This window comes from Hibiscus syriacus, unplaced genomic scaffold (assembly GCF_006381635.1).
Source record: "Hibiscus syriacus cultivar Baekdansim isolate YM2019G1 unplaced genomic scaffold, ASM638163v2 tig00111022_pilon, whole genome shotgun sequence".
Lineage (NCBI taxonomy): Eukaryota > Viridiplantae > Streptophyta > Magnoliopsida > Malvales > Malvaceae > Hibiscus > Hibiscus syriacus.
Window position 1 is genome coordinate 129,664 of NW_024062956.1, and position 16,996 is coordinate 146,659.

The following is a 16,996-nucleotide window of genomic DNA, read 5'->3' on the forward strand; positions in this document are numbered from 1 at the left end:
GACATCCCAATAAGGACCTCTCACCTAGAGACATATCTCATAACTTGCAGAGTCGATCATAATTATCTCTCATAAAATTCAAGAGATATTGACATCCACATCTCATAGAGTTGCAGAGAGATTACAAGAATTAATATAATTTTCCAATCTCACGGGTCAGAAGCTATGATCAAGGAGCTTCTCACGTTGTACAGGCAGAGGCGTCTCATTTAAAGGCATCTACAAATGTTCTTGATGAAGGCATCTACGACATTAGGATTAATAGTTCTTCTCCAAAGCAATACTGCAACTGTCGATGGTTCAACTTGAATTTCAAAATTTCCACTGTTTCGATTTTAATTTATGTAAGCTGTAGACGTGCACGTACAATAGCATGGCTATAGCATGTGGATAGTTTCGGTTATATTTGGCGCCAGAGTTTGTTAGATTGTTAGAGCAGTTATTAGCTCAACACCAGCTATAAAGCTGGCATACTTGTGAACTGTAAAGAAGCAGAAATATACTGATCTTTGTATTCTGTTCTTCAACATGGCATCTTTCGCCGATCGATCTTGGGTTTCTTAATTCACGACTTGTGTCTGTGCATCTTGGTTTGGAGCTTCATGGAGTCGTTCACACGTACCGGCTTCTCTCACAAGAGAATCAATGTCGTTCTTGATGAGACAAATTTCCTCCTGTGGAAGCAGCAAATCCTGCTCACGGTAAGGAGCCACAGACTTGAACGTCTGCTAACTGGAGTGCTCAGGCCACCACCGGAGACAATACTCGATGACTCTGGGGTAACTCGTGCCAATGATGCATTCGAAGATTACGTAGCGCAGGATAGTGCGCTGGCCTCTTGGCTTCTATCAACCATCAGTTCTCCTCTGCTTCCTCACTTTGTGGGTGCTGAATCTGCAGCCGATGTGTGGAATATTGTTCAACAACTTTTTGCGAGCAGGTCCACGACTGCTGCCATGAGTTTGCATTGCAAACTACAGTCACTCCAGAAAGGTAATGACAGTATGCGGGTATACCTTACTCGAGTGAAGGAAGTGTGCGACGCACTAGCATCGTGTGGCAGCGCTGTTTCACATGTTGGCCATGTTGCAAGCATTTTGAAAGGCCTGCCTAGGGAATATCAACCATTTATGGCTGTCATTACCACAATGAAGGAAACGTTATCTTTGGATAGTTTACATACTGTTCTGTTAGATGCTGAAGCACAACTGGCCGGGTTTGATGAGCAATTAGATCACGTACCTATGGCCGCCAATATAGCTGAAAGAAAGGAAGTTCATGATTCGTCTTTTAATGGGCGTCGAGACTCTAAAAACATACGCCCATCGACTGTCAACAGAACTGGTGGTCAAGGTCGAGGCCGAGCCAAAGTTCAATGCCAACTTTGTGGCAAAGTTGGTCACATGGTAGATCGTTGCTGGCACCGGTTTGATGAGGAATTTATGTGTGTGACGTTTGACTCTCAAACTCACAATACTCGTAAAAGTCAGTCTATCAACGCTCATTACTCGGCTGCTGATACTTCGAGACTCGGTTGTGAATGCTGCAAGGGCCACTCCCAAGAAGCAGGCAGTATGCAAGCCAACACTGCTTCTAGATTTAACGACCACTGGGTGGTCGACTCTGGAGCCACGCATCATATTACCCCAGATGCAACAAATGTTTCGAACACCACTGAATTTCGAGGTCCAGGTAAACTAACTATCGGAAATGGGGCCTCCATTGATATTCATAACATTGGTACTGCTCAACTTCCTCTTACTACTAACTCGTCAAGAACCCTGATCTTGAACGAGTTGTTACATGTACCTTATATAACCAAAAATTTGCTTTCCGTATCCAAGCTTGCTAGGGACAACAAGGTTTATCTTGAATTCCATGCTGAAAGATGTCTTGTTCGTGATGAACGTTCCAAGGCGATCTTACTTCAAGGTATTGAGAAAGGTGGTTTATATGTGTTTTCGCTGAGCGGGCTTGATGCAGAAAAGAAGACTGCTGAAGCTAACATTGCATATGCCTCTCAATCTGAGCTGTGGCATCGACGGTTGGGGCATCCAGCTAGTTTGCGTTTAGTAAAGTTGCAAAAGAACTTGATGTAAGACTTGACCTTGATGTTAATAAAACTTGTGTGGCTTGCTTTATGGGTAAAAGTCACAAGCAACCGTTTCCTTCATCAAGTACCCAATACAGTGCACCATTTGAGCTAATTTTTTCTGATCTTTGGGGACCTCCCCATGTTGCTTCTAATGGTTATAGGTATTATGTAACGTTTATAGACGCCTTTACTCGTTTTACTTGGCTTTATCTACTCAAAGATAAAGCTCAAGCAGTTGAAGCATTCAAGGGATTTCACAAGTTAGTTACAAATCAATTCGGTGGCTCGATTAAAGCGTTGCAATCAGATTGGGGTGGAGAATATCGAGTGTTTTCTGTCTTACTTGCTAAATCCGGGATAGTGCACCGACTGACCTGCCCTCACACGTTTGAGCAAAACGGGGTGGTCGAACGCAAGCATCGCCATGTCGTTGAGTTAGGTCTTGTACTGCTTGCCCAAGCTTCATTGCCTTTGCAATACTGGTCATATGCCTTCGTAACTGCTGTTCATCTCATAAATCGTCTTCCAACATCTGTTCTTGGAGGGATTACACCATACGAGAAGTTGACTCAAAGAAAACCGGATTATGCTTATCTCAAGGTCTTCGGATGCCAGTGCTTTCCACATCTCAGACCCTTCCAGAATAACAAACTATGTTTTCGATCACAATCTTGCATATTTCTTGGCATTAGCCCTCGACACAAGGGTTACCAGTGCTTGGCAAACAATGGTAGAGTATACATCTCTAGGCATGTGGTATTTAACGAATCTGTTTTTCCATTTGCAGAAAAAAACGCAGCCTGTTCATCACGTGGTTCGCAGGGTGTTTGCTTGCAAAATATTCCGATTGTAGCTGATGTAAAGAAGTTGAGTCTTGATACTATGTCTACAAACCATCAGGATGCTGCAGTTGTTGAGGACAGTGATGAACAACAGTGCCAGAATATGATTGAATCAAATAACAACAATGTTGGGACCACACAAGGTGAAGGGTTAATTCCTATAGCTGGCTCGGGGGCAGAATTCAATGTGCCTGTTGTAAATGATACTGATGCAGTAACTAGCTCAAATCGAGAGCATGAAGAATTGGTGTCACCTACTTTACCAGTGATGGAAAGTCATCATCCGATGATAACACGCAGTAAACGTGGTATTTACAAACCCAAGTTGTATTCTATTCATTTTGATAATGAGATTCCCTCCTCGGTACAAGAAGCGCTACAGACGACCGAGTGGAAGGAGGCAACGCAAGCCGAGTTCGAAGCACTTCAAAGGAACAATACGTGGGAACTGGTCAAATTGCCAGAAGGTCGCACTCCTATTGGGTGCAAATGGTTGTTTAAGCTAAAGCGTAACCCCGATGGTTCTATACACCGCTATAAGGCACGACTAGTTGCGAAAGGCTACTCGCAAATACCAGGACATGATTTCCTCGATACATACAGCCCGGTTGTTAAGTTCGCCTCCCTTAATGCAATCTTGGCACTAGCAGTGTCAAATAACTGGGAATTGAGACACATTGATGTGAACAATGCCTTCCTCAATGGTGATCTTACTGAGGATGTATTCATGAAGCAACCACCAGGATTTGAACAATTTGCTGAAGATGGATCTACACTGGTCTGCAAGCTTCAAAAGGCCTTGTATGGACTGCGCCAGGCGCCCAGGAATTGGCACGCTAAGCTCCGCAACAGCCTTGTACAGATGGGTTTTACAGCTTCACGAGCAGATGCATCCTTCTTTGTTTGCAAACGAGATACTGGCAATGTGTATGCATTAGTATACGTTGATGATATCGTCATTACGGGGCCCTCGTCGTGTGTGAAATTCAAGCAGTAGTTCAGTTACTCAGTTCTGCTTTTTCGCTTAAGGATCTTGGTGCACTTCATTTCTTCTTGGGAATTGAAGTTCATCGCTCCCGTGAATGTCTCTTCTTGAATCAGAAGAAGTTTGTGCTAGAGTTGCTAGAAAAAACGAACATGACAAGGGCAGCTGCTTGCCATACACCAATGGTTCTGGCACCAAAGCTGTCAAAGGATGCTGGAGAGTTACTGCCGAATCCAAGTGAATACCGCAGCGTAGTAGGGTCATTGCTATACTTATGTCACACCCGACCTGATTTGTCTTATAGTGTGGGAAAGGTGGCGCAATTTATGCATGCACCACGAGAAATGCATTGGCTTGCAGTCAAGCGAATCCTTCGATATCTGGTTGGTACGATAGATTACGGGTTAATGTTTCAAGCAAGCAAGGCAGAACTGACTGTATCAGCATTTGCAGATGCTGATTGGGGAGCAAATGTAGACGATCGAAGGTCAATCTCTGGCTATGGTGTGTTCATTGGCAAATGTTTAGTTGCATGGAGTTCAAAGAAACAGAAAACCGTATCTCGATCCACAATGGAGGCTGAATACAAGAGTTTGGCTGACGCAACAGCTGAAGTCGCTTGGACGAGCTCTTTTCTTGCAGATTTGGGGTTTCAGCAGTTGAGAGAGCCAGTGCTTTGGTGTGACAACACAGGAGCAGTAGCCATGAGTGCTAATCCTGTGTATCATGCTCAATCGAAGCATATAGACCTCGATATACACTTCGTTCGGGAGAAGGTTGCAGCTGGTCAGTTGAGGGTTAACTACATACCAGCCGGGCATCAAATAGCTGATGGTTTCACCAAACCACTCTCCAAGTCTGCATTTGAAGAGTTTCGCCGCAATGTGTGTGTTGTACCAGGGTTGTAACATTGTCTTAGTAAAAAAAAAAGAAAAAAAGAGTAGAAGGAATGTAAGCTGTAGACGTGCACGTACAATAGCATGGCTATAGCATGTGGATAGTTTCGGTTATATTTGGCGCCAGAGTTTGTTAGATTGTTAGAGCAGTTATTAGCTCAACACCAGCTATAAAGCTGGCATACTTGTGAACTGTAAAGAAGCAGAAATATACTGATCTTTGTATTCTGTTCTTCAACAGTCCCCAAAAGGAACTACAACATTGTATGTAATGGTTCATTTTAATACATATGTTCATCTCTCATAAATTTATGGAGGAATTTATAATCATGTCTCATAAAATTACAGAGAAATTCATAATCACCTTTTATAAAATTACTAAAGAATTGACTTCAAATATTATATTATTTTAAATCATGAAGTTTAATGCATTTTCAGCCATTCATGTCCCAACATTTTGATACTAGCGTTAAATACTTAATAATCAAGTGATCAAAAGAAACAAATTAAAAAGAAACACGAATAAAATTGAAGGAAAATAAATAGTTTACCCAATAATAAAGTTAAACTCGGCGACTATTGACAGTTTATTTCATGTTCATAAAATTGACAAGATTATAGTGCAGAACTGAACGTGCATGTTCTGAACATCATGCACGTACTCCCACTTGCCTTAGACTTCCAAATAGTTGTCCATGTCTCTCATCATTCATCTTACAAGCATATATAATAGGTTAAGAGAGACAGAGAGCAAAGTTGTAGAATAGGGCCAATACAACCATACTAATGCATAAACAAAGAAAAGTCTAAAATTACGCCGACGGATAGCATGCCATTGCCAGCCCACGGCCGATAGTAATTTGCAATGTTAGGACAGTAGAATGTAATAACTTCTTTTTAGCATAGATGATTAAGTTAAAGGAGGGATGTAAATGATCTAAACTTGGATGAATATATATTTATTTATATTATTAACTCTATTCCTGGTCTCTTTCATAAATAAATCTTCTGAAAGTTTTTTTTAGTCGATTATGAATTTTGGATTCTCATACTCTCCCATCCGTCACCTTCTCTTGACATGATTTTTGGAAGACTTGTTTAATTTATCAGAGTTAAATTTATTGTCAAACAGTCATATTCATTCAACTTGTCAACCGACGAGTAGCAATCATGATCTTAAATCTGACACGAACACTAAGGATCACTATAAAATCATTCAACCAATACTGAGGGAGGGGACTTTTAGACTGAGAATTTTCCTTCTTATAATGAAATTCCACTTCATCTCAAAAAATCTCCTTAACCAAATGATTTGAGTCTTCTGTAACTTCATTACATGATTTTTGGAAGATTTGTTTAATTTATCATAGTTAAATTTATTGTCAAACAGTCATATTCATTCAACTTGTCAACCGACGAGTAGCAATCATGATCTTAAATCTGACACGAACACTAAGGATCACTATAAAATCCTTCAACCAATACTGAGGGGGGGGGGACTTTTTGACTGAGAATTTTCCTTCTTATGATGAAATTCCACTTCATCTCAAAAAATCTCCTTGACCAAATGATTTGAGTCGTATGTAACTTCATTACATGATTTTTGGAAGATTTGTTTAATTTATCAGAGTTAAATTTATTGTCAAACTGTCATATTCATTCAACTTGTCAACCGAAGAGTAGCAATCATGATCTTAAATCTGACACGAACACTAAGGATCACTATAAAATCCTTCAACCAATACTGAGGGGGGGGGGACTTTTTGACTGAGAATTTTCCTTCTTATGATGAAATTCCACTTCATCTCAAAAAATCTCCTTGACCAAATGATTTGAGTCGTCTGTAACTTCATTAGTTGAACCATCGACAACGACTCTTCACTCAAATCAAAAGAAGTGAACCATTTATAATCATCACAATCACAATATTATCATCAATTAAATTATTATGATATAGTTCATAGAATATTTTTTTATTTACACTCCTAAGTTAAATGATTAGTTTATTAGAATAGTGGGTTATTTATTAGGCTGATTATGTTATATCCAATTAAAGTTATGTATCACATGCCAAGAGACTTCAATAATAAAAGACGCAAGGAAAGTGGTTTTTGGTCTCAAATTCTTAATTTGTTTTCTTATTTGCATTATCTATGTAATGTCTCATATTCGATTCAGTTGTAAACCAGATCAAGGGTACTATATTCGAAAAATAGGACGATAATATAACTAATCATAATTAATTTATATGTTGTCTAACTAGAAATATTTCACACATTACAAAAGATGACACTAAATTGTAGAACATAGCAAATACTTAGGCTTTAATAATAATTACAACAAAATTCAAGCATTAAAGAACAAATTTTACACTTTCATAGGTTGAGTATCAATACTGATGATTTTAGGTATCAATACTGAATTTGAGCATTGAAAATTTTATTAAAAATTGAGTATCGATACTTCCGTCTTAGTGTCAATACTCATTGTTCAAAATTCCACCTACAAGATTCAATGTTAGATCAGTGTCTAGATCTTTGTGACTGGGATGATGTAGCTCTCCATAATCCTTAAGAATCTATGGCCCTCGAGAATACCTAATCCTCTAACAAGAATTGAAAACAATGAGAATATACATGTGATCACAACATATCGTTAGGCTAGAAAACGAGTGTCAGATTTAGAAATGGACCAAGTTATGCCTCTTCTCTACTACTAGACATAGAGCTAGTACCCCCTTGACTAAACCCTCTGCCATATCGAGCTATCAGGGTTGACCTATGAGATTAAGTTGGTGTCACTAAGTAATCAGGCTACACAATTACAGATATCTAGATAATCTACTGCCATATGTGATCACACATATATATAAGTACCGATAGGTCACACATATCAATATTTTCTCTTTAAGGCCAATCAATGTAGCTTAACTACATAATCATAATATTTATTCATCCATAAGGCTTAACTACATAATCATAATCTAACTTATTCACAAACATAGCTCATTCTTTCATAGAGCATTTCATATGAAGGCATATATGTATTTCATTAGCCTATGACCCTTAATAAGATTTGTCATAATATTATGAGAGATTCATTCAAGCTATGAGAAGTTTACTGTTCTTTCATTTATATACAATCAATCTTATCATTTTATGCTTGGAGGCACTTTAGTCATTTAACACAGGGTATTTTAGACATTTTAACCTTCAAGAAATTTCCACTAATCTCAATATATAGATTTCTTATGACCCATTAATAAGTAATAAGAGTATTATTTTTCATTTCATAATTTTTAAACCCTTAATTTCAATCATTATGCTTATAAGGATATTTTTATAAATTTTGCACTTATAGGGAAATTTTGGTAAATTTATCCCTCTCAAAGGTATTTTAATCATTTATCACATTAAAGCCTTCATTAAGGCTCATCCAATCATTATGGATCATTTCCAACTCTCAATGAACAAATTAGAAGTTAAACAAGGCTTAAACAACATTAGAGATCGATACGAAACATGAGGTATCGATACACAACCTTAGAGTGTCAATATTGTTGGTAAGTATTGATACCGAATTGACAAAATGAAATTCAACTCTTTCTCTCAATATCGATATCAAAGATTTGATATTGATATCGATAGTACATTATCTATACCTGAAGAATGAGTATTGATACTTCTTGAACATTTAGCCAATATTTCCACTCTAATTTCATATGATATTGATATCGTAAGAACATTATTGATGCCAAGCTCAAAAATTATATCTCGTCTCTATGAACACTTGATTTAAGTCCTTATTTGATTTTCTAAGGCTTATGAGAGAAGTATAGGATCATATATCTTATTTTCACATGTTTAACAACACATTCATCAATTGATCAATTAGCATGCTTAACACCCAAAACATTCACATGCATCATACCAACAAACAAAACATCATATTATGAAGTTGAAGAAACATTTTAAAGTGTACTATCTTAGCTCAAATCATGAAAGATAGCTCATTCCTTAGCTCTCACTGACCTTTTCCTTTTATTTTACATTAAAGGGTTCTCCCACACTACAACAAAATGGTTTTTAGTTGTATTTTAGTGGCTTTTTTGATCAAACACTGATAAATACTCATACTTTAGTGACGTTTTTATACAAACGCCTCTAAATACTCATATTTTAGTGGTATTTTTATATAAACGCCGCTAAAGATTCATAATTTAGTGGAATTTTTATATAAACACCGCTAAAGATTCCTACTTTAATAGTGCTTTAAGCACAAACGCCGCTAAATTCTGTACCTTAGATAGATGCAAAATGGAAATGATGTTATCTGTGTACGCAACCTACGATTTAACCCCACGGATCGCTCTGAATCTCGATAGGCATTTGGTGTTTCCGTTGCTGGAGTTCTTGCAAGAGAGTCAGCAATACCCAGATGAGCAGATCTTGAAAGCAAAGATGGAGCTGTTGAACAAGACGAACATGGTTGAATACGCCATGTGTTGGGGAAATTGGGTTATTTCCCACACGAACGTAGTTTCAAAATTGACCTAAAATGTCAAGATCAAAACCACCAAAGGTTACACAGCGGATAAACCTATCAAACTATTGAATATTGAAACACAATGAAAAAAATCGAATAAAAACAATAAAGGAGATAACACACCAAATTTACGAGGTTCAACGAGAATATCGTCTACTCCTCGGGCACCACACCGGATGATAACTTCACTATATCACCAATATTACAACAAATGGAATTCTTTAGAATTCCCAAAGTGGGAGAATGAAGAATACAAGAGGAAGAAAGAACTTGTTTTTTGGGATGATATCTAATTAAATACTTAGGCCTATTTATAGTTGAGTTTTAAGGACTAAACTTATAAATAACCTAATATTTTAGGGATTAAACATGAAAAATAAGTTGGTCATCTACCAAAGAATTTTCCAATGTGTACAAGTTAGCCACCAAATATGAAATTCCCATGTTCAAAGTTTGGCCACCAACCAAGATGAAATTTCCAATAAGTTTGCCACTAACCAAGATGAAATTTCCAACTTGCCAACTTAATTTCAATCCAAATCTAACAAATCTCCACATTGGCTTGAAATTACCAAGCCTACTCAACTTCTTCAACTCCCCAAATTTGTAGTGCCTCTAATTGCGCTCATAAGCGCCATACACCCGAAGGTGTTCATACTTTCAGGATGTTAATCAAGTTCAAACAATGATTGAACTTGATTACTGTTACCACCTTGGTCATCATATCTGCAGGATTTTCTAATGTTGTAATTTTCTGAAGTAGAATCTTTCCTTCTTCAAAGATCTCCCGCACAAAGTGATACCTCATTTACAACCTCTGAAACTGTCATGTATTCTTCCTCTGTAGTAGACAAGGCCACCGTAGATTGCAATGTAGACTTCCAACTTACTTGGGCTTTAGCAAGAGTAAACAAATACCCAGTTGTTGATCGACGCTTATCTAAATCACCAGCATAATCGGAATCAGCATATCCAACCACACACTGACCAAGTGCTTCATCATGTTTAAAAACTAAACCAACATCAACGGTTTGTTGGAGATAACGTAGAATCCATTTCACAGCTTGCCAATGTCCTTCTCCAGGATCATGCATGTACCTACTCACAACTCCAACTGCTTGTGAAATGTCAGGACGCGTACACACCATTGCATACATCAAGCTCCCAACTGCATTAGTATATGGAACTTTTACCATATACTCTCGTTCTTCGTTAGTTTTAGGAGATAATTGAGAACTAAGTTTCACATGAGAAGCCAGTGGGATACTTACATGTTTGGTATTTTCATTTACGCCAAAACATTGTAATACCTTTCTCAGATACTGCTTCTGTGTTAAACAAAGCTTCCCTCTCTGTCTATCTCTGCTTATCTCCATACCAAGAATCTTCTTAGCCTCACCTAGATCTTTCATCTCAAACTCTTGATTCAACTGAGACTTTAATTTGTCTATCTCCTTTTAACTCTTCGAAGCGATCAACATATCGCCAACGTACAAGAGAAGATAAATGAAAGATCCATCTTTGAGCTTTTGCAAATACACACAATGATCATATTTGCTTCTAATGTACTTTTGCCTCCTCATAAAGCTATCAAATCGTTTGTACCACTGCCTCGGAGATTGTTTCAATCCATATAGCGATTTGTTCAGCTTACAAACCCATTTCTCACGACCACCATCTTTGTATCCTTCTGGATGAGTCATATAGATCTCTTCTTCTAAATCACCGTGCAAGAAAGTCATCTTTACATCAAGTTGAGCTAGCTCCAAATTCAACTGTGCTACCAAGGCTAATAATATTCTAATGGAGGAATGCTTCACAACAGGGGAAAATACTTCATTGTAGTTGATTCCCTCCTTTTGAGCGTAACCTTTAGCTACCAACCGTGCCTTGTAGCGAACATCTTTCTTGCTATGAGATCCATCTTTCTTTACAAATACCCACTTGCATCCAATTGCTCTTTTACCTTTCGGTAATTGTGCTAGTTTCCAAGTGTTGTTCTTTTGGAGAGATTGCATTTCTTCATCCATGGCACTTTTCCACTTATCACTTTCCAAGCTTTGTATTGCTTATTGGTAAGTAATAGGGATATCATCATCAACAACTGGAAGAGCAGAGGCCACCATATCAACAAATCGAGCAGGTCTACGAATTTCTCTCATTGGCCTTGTAACTGCAAGTGGTTCTTGTGTCTCCAATGGTTCTTGGGTTTGAACCTCTTCATCTTCTGATTCTTCTATTGGAGTTGAAGAATCAGCTGCATCAACTTCTGGGATCATCGTCTGCTGAAACTCCACCTGTTTTGGAGTATGCTCCACCTGCTGCGGAGTACTATTTGTCTGGACAACTTCATTTGTTACATTCTTTACTAGCGCAGATTCATCAAAGGTAGCATCTCTGCTACAAATTATCTTCTTGGTGTCTAAACACCAAAGGAGGAAACCTTTCACTCCATGGGTGATTCCCATAAAGAGAGCCTTCTTTGCTCTCGGATCAAGCTTAGATTCCTTCACATGATAATAAACAGTGAATCCAAATACATGTAAGGAATCATAATCAGTAGCAGATTTTCCAAACCATACCTCTAATGGTGTTTTTCCTCCTATCGCTGATGACGGCAGACGATTGATGAGATGGCCAGCATATGTCACAGCCTCAGCCCAAAATGCCTTGCCTAACCCAGCATTAGACAACATACATCAAAATTTCTCCAAGAATGTTCGATTCATACGCTCTGCCACCCCATTCTGTTGTGGTGTATTTCTAACAGTGAAGTGTCGAACAATACCATACTCATGGCAAACGTCAAAGAATGAGTCACTTTTATATTCCCCTCCATTGTTCGTCCTAAGATGTTTGATCTTTCTACCAGTCTGGTTCTCGATCATATTTTTCCATTTCAGGAAAATTCAAAGCACTTCATCTTTAGACTTCATCGGATTCACCCAAACTCTTATGGAAAAGTCATATACAAAAGTTACAAAATAATGGTTTCCTCCCAAAGATGATGTCTTTGAAGGACCCCATATATCTGAGTGAATATAATCCACAATACCTTTTGTATTATGTATAGTGGTGCCAAACTTCACTCTTTTCTGCTTTCCCAGAACATAATGCTCGCAAAAGTTCAATTTGCAAGCCTTTGCACATTTCAACAATCCTTTTTTGCCAGAATTGACAAGGATTTTTCTCCAGTATGTCCCAACCGCATATGCCACAACTGGGTTGCGTCCAAATCATCACCTCCGGAAGTTGCTGCAACTGCTCCAATAATTGTACTACCTTGATAGTAATACAAATTATTTTTCATGATGCCCTTCATCATCACAAGTGCGCCATATGTGACTTTTAAAACTTCATCTCTCATAGTGAATACTGAGCCTTTGGATTCCAATGCTCCCAACGAGATGATATTTTTCTTCAAACTGGGCACGTATCGGACATCCGTCAGAATTCTGGTTGATCTATCTTGATTCTTCAATCAAATTGAACATATCCCAACAGTTTTACAGGCATTGTCAGAATCACTCCCGATTAGGGGACATATGATAGGTGCAACCCGAATATAATATCCATTCATTTGAATGGAATGTTGTTGATGAAGCAACCAATAATATGTCAGAATCATTTACATCATGCTCTGCAACACATGCATCTGGAGCAACTTTTCCTTTCTTCTTCAACTTCGGACAATCTTTCTTCCAATGGCTTTTCTCATGACAAAAGGCACATTCATCTTTTCCCAGTCTGGACTTCGACTTTGATCTCCCTCTCCACTTTGGCTTTTGACTTTTTGAGCGACCTCTTGCCACCATGGCCTCCGCTGCTTCGTACTTGCTCTCCTTCTTGGTTTTCTTCCTGAGCTCATAACTATACAAAGCAGCAGTTACATCTTTAAGGGTAACAATATCCTTACCATGAAGTAGCGTTGTCTCAAGGTGCTCAAATTCATCTGGAAGAGATGACAACAACATCAAGGCCAAATTTTCATCTTTAAAGGTTTTATCCATGCCCAATAAGTTTGCCTCTAGCTCATTGAATGCAGTGATGTGTTCATTCATACTGATGCCTGGTTGATAATCAAATCTGAACAATCTTTTCTTCATGTGAATATGATTCTGAGAGGTTTTCTTTAGGAATTTTTCCTCCAATGCTTTCCACATCTTACTTGCAGAAGTCTCGTTCTTATAGCCATATTTCTGCTCCCTGGAAAGACAAGATCGAATCGTGTTGTACGCCAAATGATTGATTGTTCCCCATTCTTTCTCCTCCATATATTCGGGTTTTTCTTCCTCAATGGCGATGTCTAGACCTTGTTGGAATAAAGCATCTAACACCTCGCCTTGCCACATGCCAAAATGAATGGATCCATCGAACAACTCCACCGAGAAATTTGCATTTGACATAATCCTCCTCATCGGTCCGGATGAAGAGCTTGATGTCTTAACTGATCTGTATTTTGGTATTTTAATTTCAACGAAAAATATTGAATAGCACGAACTGTATTTTTTCAACAACGGAACCATAAGGATAACCTCAACCGAAGCTCTTATGCCAATTGTTGGGGAAATTGGGTTATTTTCCACACGAACGTAGTTTCAAAATTGACCAAAAATGTCAAGATCAAAACCACCAAAGGTTGCACAACGGATAAACTTGTCAAACTATTGAATATTGAAACACAATGAAAAAAACCGAATAAAAATAATAAAGGAGGGAACACACCAAATTTACGAGGTTCAACGAGAATATCGTCTACTCCTCGGGCCCACACCAGATGATAACTTCACTATATCGCCAATATTACAACAAATGAAATTCTTTAGAATTCCCAAAGTGAGAGAATGAAGAATACAAGAGGAAGAGAGAACTTATTTTTTAGGATGATATCTAATGAAATACTTAGGTCTATTTATAGTTGAATTTTAAGAACTAAACTTATAAATAACCTAATATTTTAGGGATTAAACATGAAAAATAAGTTGTCTACCTATTAAAGAATTTTCAAATGTGTACAAGTTTATCATCAAATATAAAATTTTCATGTTCAAAATTTGACCACCAACTAAGATTAAATTAACTACCAACCAAAAAAAAAATTTCAACTTGTCAACTTAATCTTAAGCCAAATTTATCACCATCCACAAGAGCCTCTACCACACCAATGATGTTCCCCAGGACATGATCGACAGGAGAGTCGAGGTTGTTGCTCGTCTTAAGGCTTTGGAAGACGTCGCCGCCCTTATCGTCACTTTCCTGCAGAACCCTAACGCTGTCCAGGAATTGCGTGCTGATAAACAGTATAATCTCCAGATGCTCAATGACAGTTACTGGGTCTGTTTTTTATCTAATTTTTGGTGGCGTTTTTTCGTTAAATTTAAGGTTATGTTTAGAATAATTTTAATGGGGAAGAAGATTACTTTTTACAGATTGGTCCAGATCAGATAGAGGCATTGTGTCAATATGCAAAATTCCAGTTTGAATGTGGAAACTACTCGGGTGCTGCTGATTATATGTATCAGTACAGGGCTTTATGTACTAACAGCGAAAGGAGTTTGAGCGCTTTGTGGGGGAAGCTGCCAGCTGAGACACTGATGCAAAACTGGGATATTGTTCTTGAAGAACTTAATCGTTCGAAAGAAATAATCGATTCCAAGGTTTCCATTATAATAATGATTGATTATACTGTTTTTATTTTGAACATTTGTTTTCCCTTGATTCATTGACCCATTTGTTTGCATTTGGTGTTTGTCTTCTTTCTGCAGAGTTTCTCATCGCCTTTGAACCAAGTTCAGAGTAGAATATGGCTTATGCATTGGAGCCTCTTCATCTTTTTCAACCATGACAATGGAAGAACACAGATCATTGACCTGTTTAATCAAGACAAGTATGTCACTTCAATAACTAACCCTAAGATCTCATTATTTATGTAGTTTGTGACATTATGGTTTTAAGCTTATCTGTTATTTGTGCATTTTTTGTACTTTTTATGCTTCAATTTTGGATTCTGCTGGAGTAAAACATGTTTAGATACTTTATGGAATTCCTTCAATCATTGTTTAATATGAAAAGTTATTATCCAACATTGCCATCAAAGTGTTGTACAATGGTTTGTGGTTTAAAAACCAGATTCCTCTGTTCCTTCTTTCCTTTCGTTCCTGTTTATTATCCAACATTGCCATCAAAGTGTTGTACAATGGTTAAAAACCAGATTTTTCTAGCCCTTGGTATCATAGAAACTACCATAAAGACTGAAGCTTTATTAAAGTTATCCAGTTGGTTAGGTAAAGTTCCTAGGGCTCTGGTTTTCATAAATGAACAGGGTTACAGGGGAGTATTACTTGATTACTATGGAAACTGAAGCTGTTTTTACATTTGACACAAATCTGGTTTGATTCTGCAATAAACTGTTAATCGACTTACAATTCGTAATTCGATCACAAACTTTAAACAACTTACTGGATGGCTTGTCATTTGGATTGTAAATGTTTTAGATGAGTCAAGAGGTTGAGGAGAAGCTAGCTTTTTGTTAGAATGCCTAAATTCTTTCTTTCTTTTTTGTGAAACAGAGAAGGTATAGGGGATGAATTTAGAGCAATGCTTGTGTTTTCAATATGTGATTTGGAAATTTTCTGCATTCAGTTTTGTTTTCCTGCTTGTGTATATTTGATTTATAGATGGTAATAAGAAAGCTTGAACCATCACAGGTATAGAAGCTCGGGGTTTTATCTTCGGTCCTCCCATTGCACTGGAAATTGGAGCAAAGTTTGTTCCCTTGAGAAAACCGAAGAAGTTGCCCTGTAATAGTGCAGTATTGTCCTAGTGTTTATGCATAAGATGGATAAATTCTTCTATTGACTTGTATCAATGGAATTTGTCTGATAAGAAAAAATGGACACCAATCTGTAATTAATTGTCAAGATTTCTGATAAGACAGGGTGATTACTAGCACGTGTGTTTATGTCAACTATGAATTTGATGGAGCACAGAAGAAGATGAAGAAGTGTGAAGAAGTAAGTTTGATTATAGTATCCTATATCAACAGAAGATTTTGTTAAGTTCCTCACTGTCTCTATTGCTGATGTTTCTCATGTTGTGCTGGAATATTTAGCAGTATGTTTGATAATTTCAAGCACTATGTTTACGCCATAGTCGTAGGGTTAAGTCGTGGGTATACTCTACTTTAGTGGCGTTTATTGGAAACTTGATATCGTAGTTATTTTACTTTGCTTTCCTTTTTCATTTCAGTAAAAGCAAAATGGAAACGATGTTATCTGCGTACGCAACTAATTTTATAGATAAATGCTTAAGAATTTATGGGAAATGATAATTGATGTAGAACTCAAACAAAGGTGGAATAGCCTGGATCTGAAAAGTTGAATTTATGACTTTTACAAGCTATGATGCTTATTTGTCTAATACATTTTCTTTAATCGCTTCCGTTCGTTAGACACTGAACACTTTACATGTTCCGATGGCAGTGGATCTGAAAAGTTGAATTTATGACTTTTACATGTTTCTTCAACACTGTGTTGACTGATTCTAATCAACACTGTACATGTTCGTGAATTAACAGTTGGTTCTGTATCAAGTTGTAGCGTACCGGATGAGGGTTTGTATTCATAAAGGGATT

At 37.6% G+C, this 16,996-nt stretch overlaps 2 protein-coding genes across 2 annotated transcripts in view; one reads left to right on the forward strand and one right to left on the reverse strand.

Annotated features, from left to right (window-relative positions):
- The window catches only part of LOC120150241 (calmodulin-like protein 3), a 23,224-nt gene extending 13,598 nt beyond the window's left edge, over window positions 1–9,626 (reverse strand). Inside the window, exons 1-2 of the mRNA XM_039162929.1 lie at window positions 9,618–9,626; window positions 7,562–7,567 (exon numbers count right to left, since the gene is read on the reverse strand). The gene's annotated coding sequence lies outside the window, so the exon portion shown is untranslated. The remainder of the gene's footprint in view (window positions 1–7,561; window positions 7,568–9,617) is intronic.
- LOC120150512 (eukaryotic translation initiation factor 3 subunit E-like) lies at window positions 9,135–15,296 on the forward strand. The gene is made up of 4 exons (XM_039163199.1): window positions 9,135–9,321; window positions 14,489–14,697; window positions 14,793–15,020; window positions 15,129–15,296. The coding sequence occupies exons 1-4, from the start codon at window positions 9,135–9,137 to the stop codon at window positions 15,294–15,296; spliced, it is 792 nt and encodes a 263-aa protein (XP_039019130.1).
- Window positions 15,297–16,996: the final 1,700 nt, after the last annotated feature.

Excerpts from the sequence above, each read along its gene's own strand:
- LOC120150512 (XM_039163199.1), top strand. The coding sequence starts at position 9,135 with ATGGAAATGATGTTATCTGTGTACGCAACCTACGATTTAACCCCACGG. Across the intron at positions 9,322-14,488 it reads CATGGTTGAATACGCCATGT|CCAAATTTATCACCATCCAC; the intron begins GTTGGGGAAATT and ends CTTAATCTTAAG. Across the intron at positions 15,021-15,128 it reads AAGAAATAATCGATTCCAAG|AGTTTCTCATCGCCTTTGAA; the intron begins GTTTCCATTATA and ends TTCTTTCTGCAG.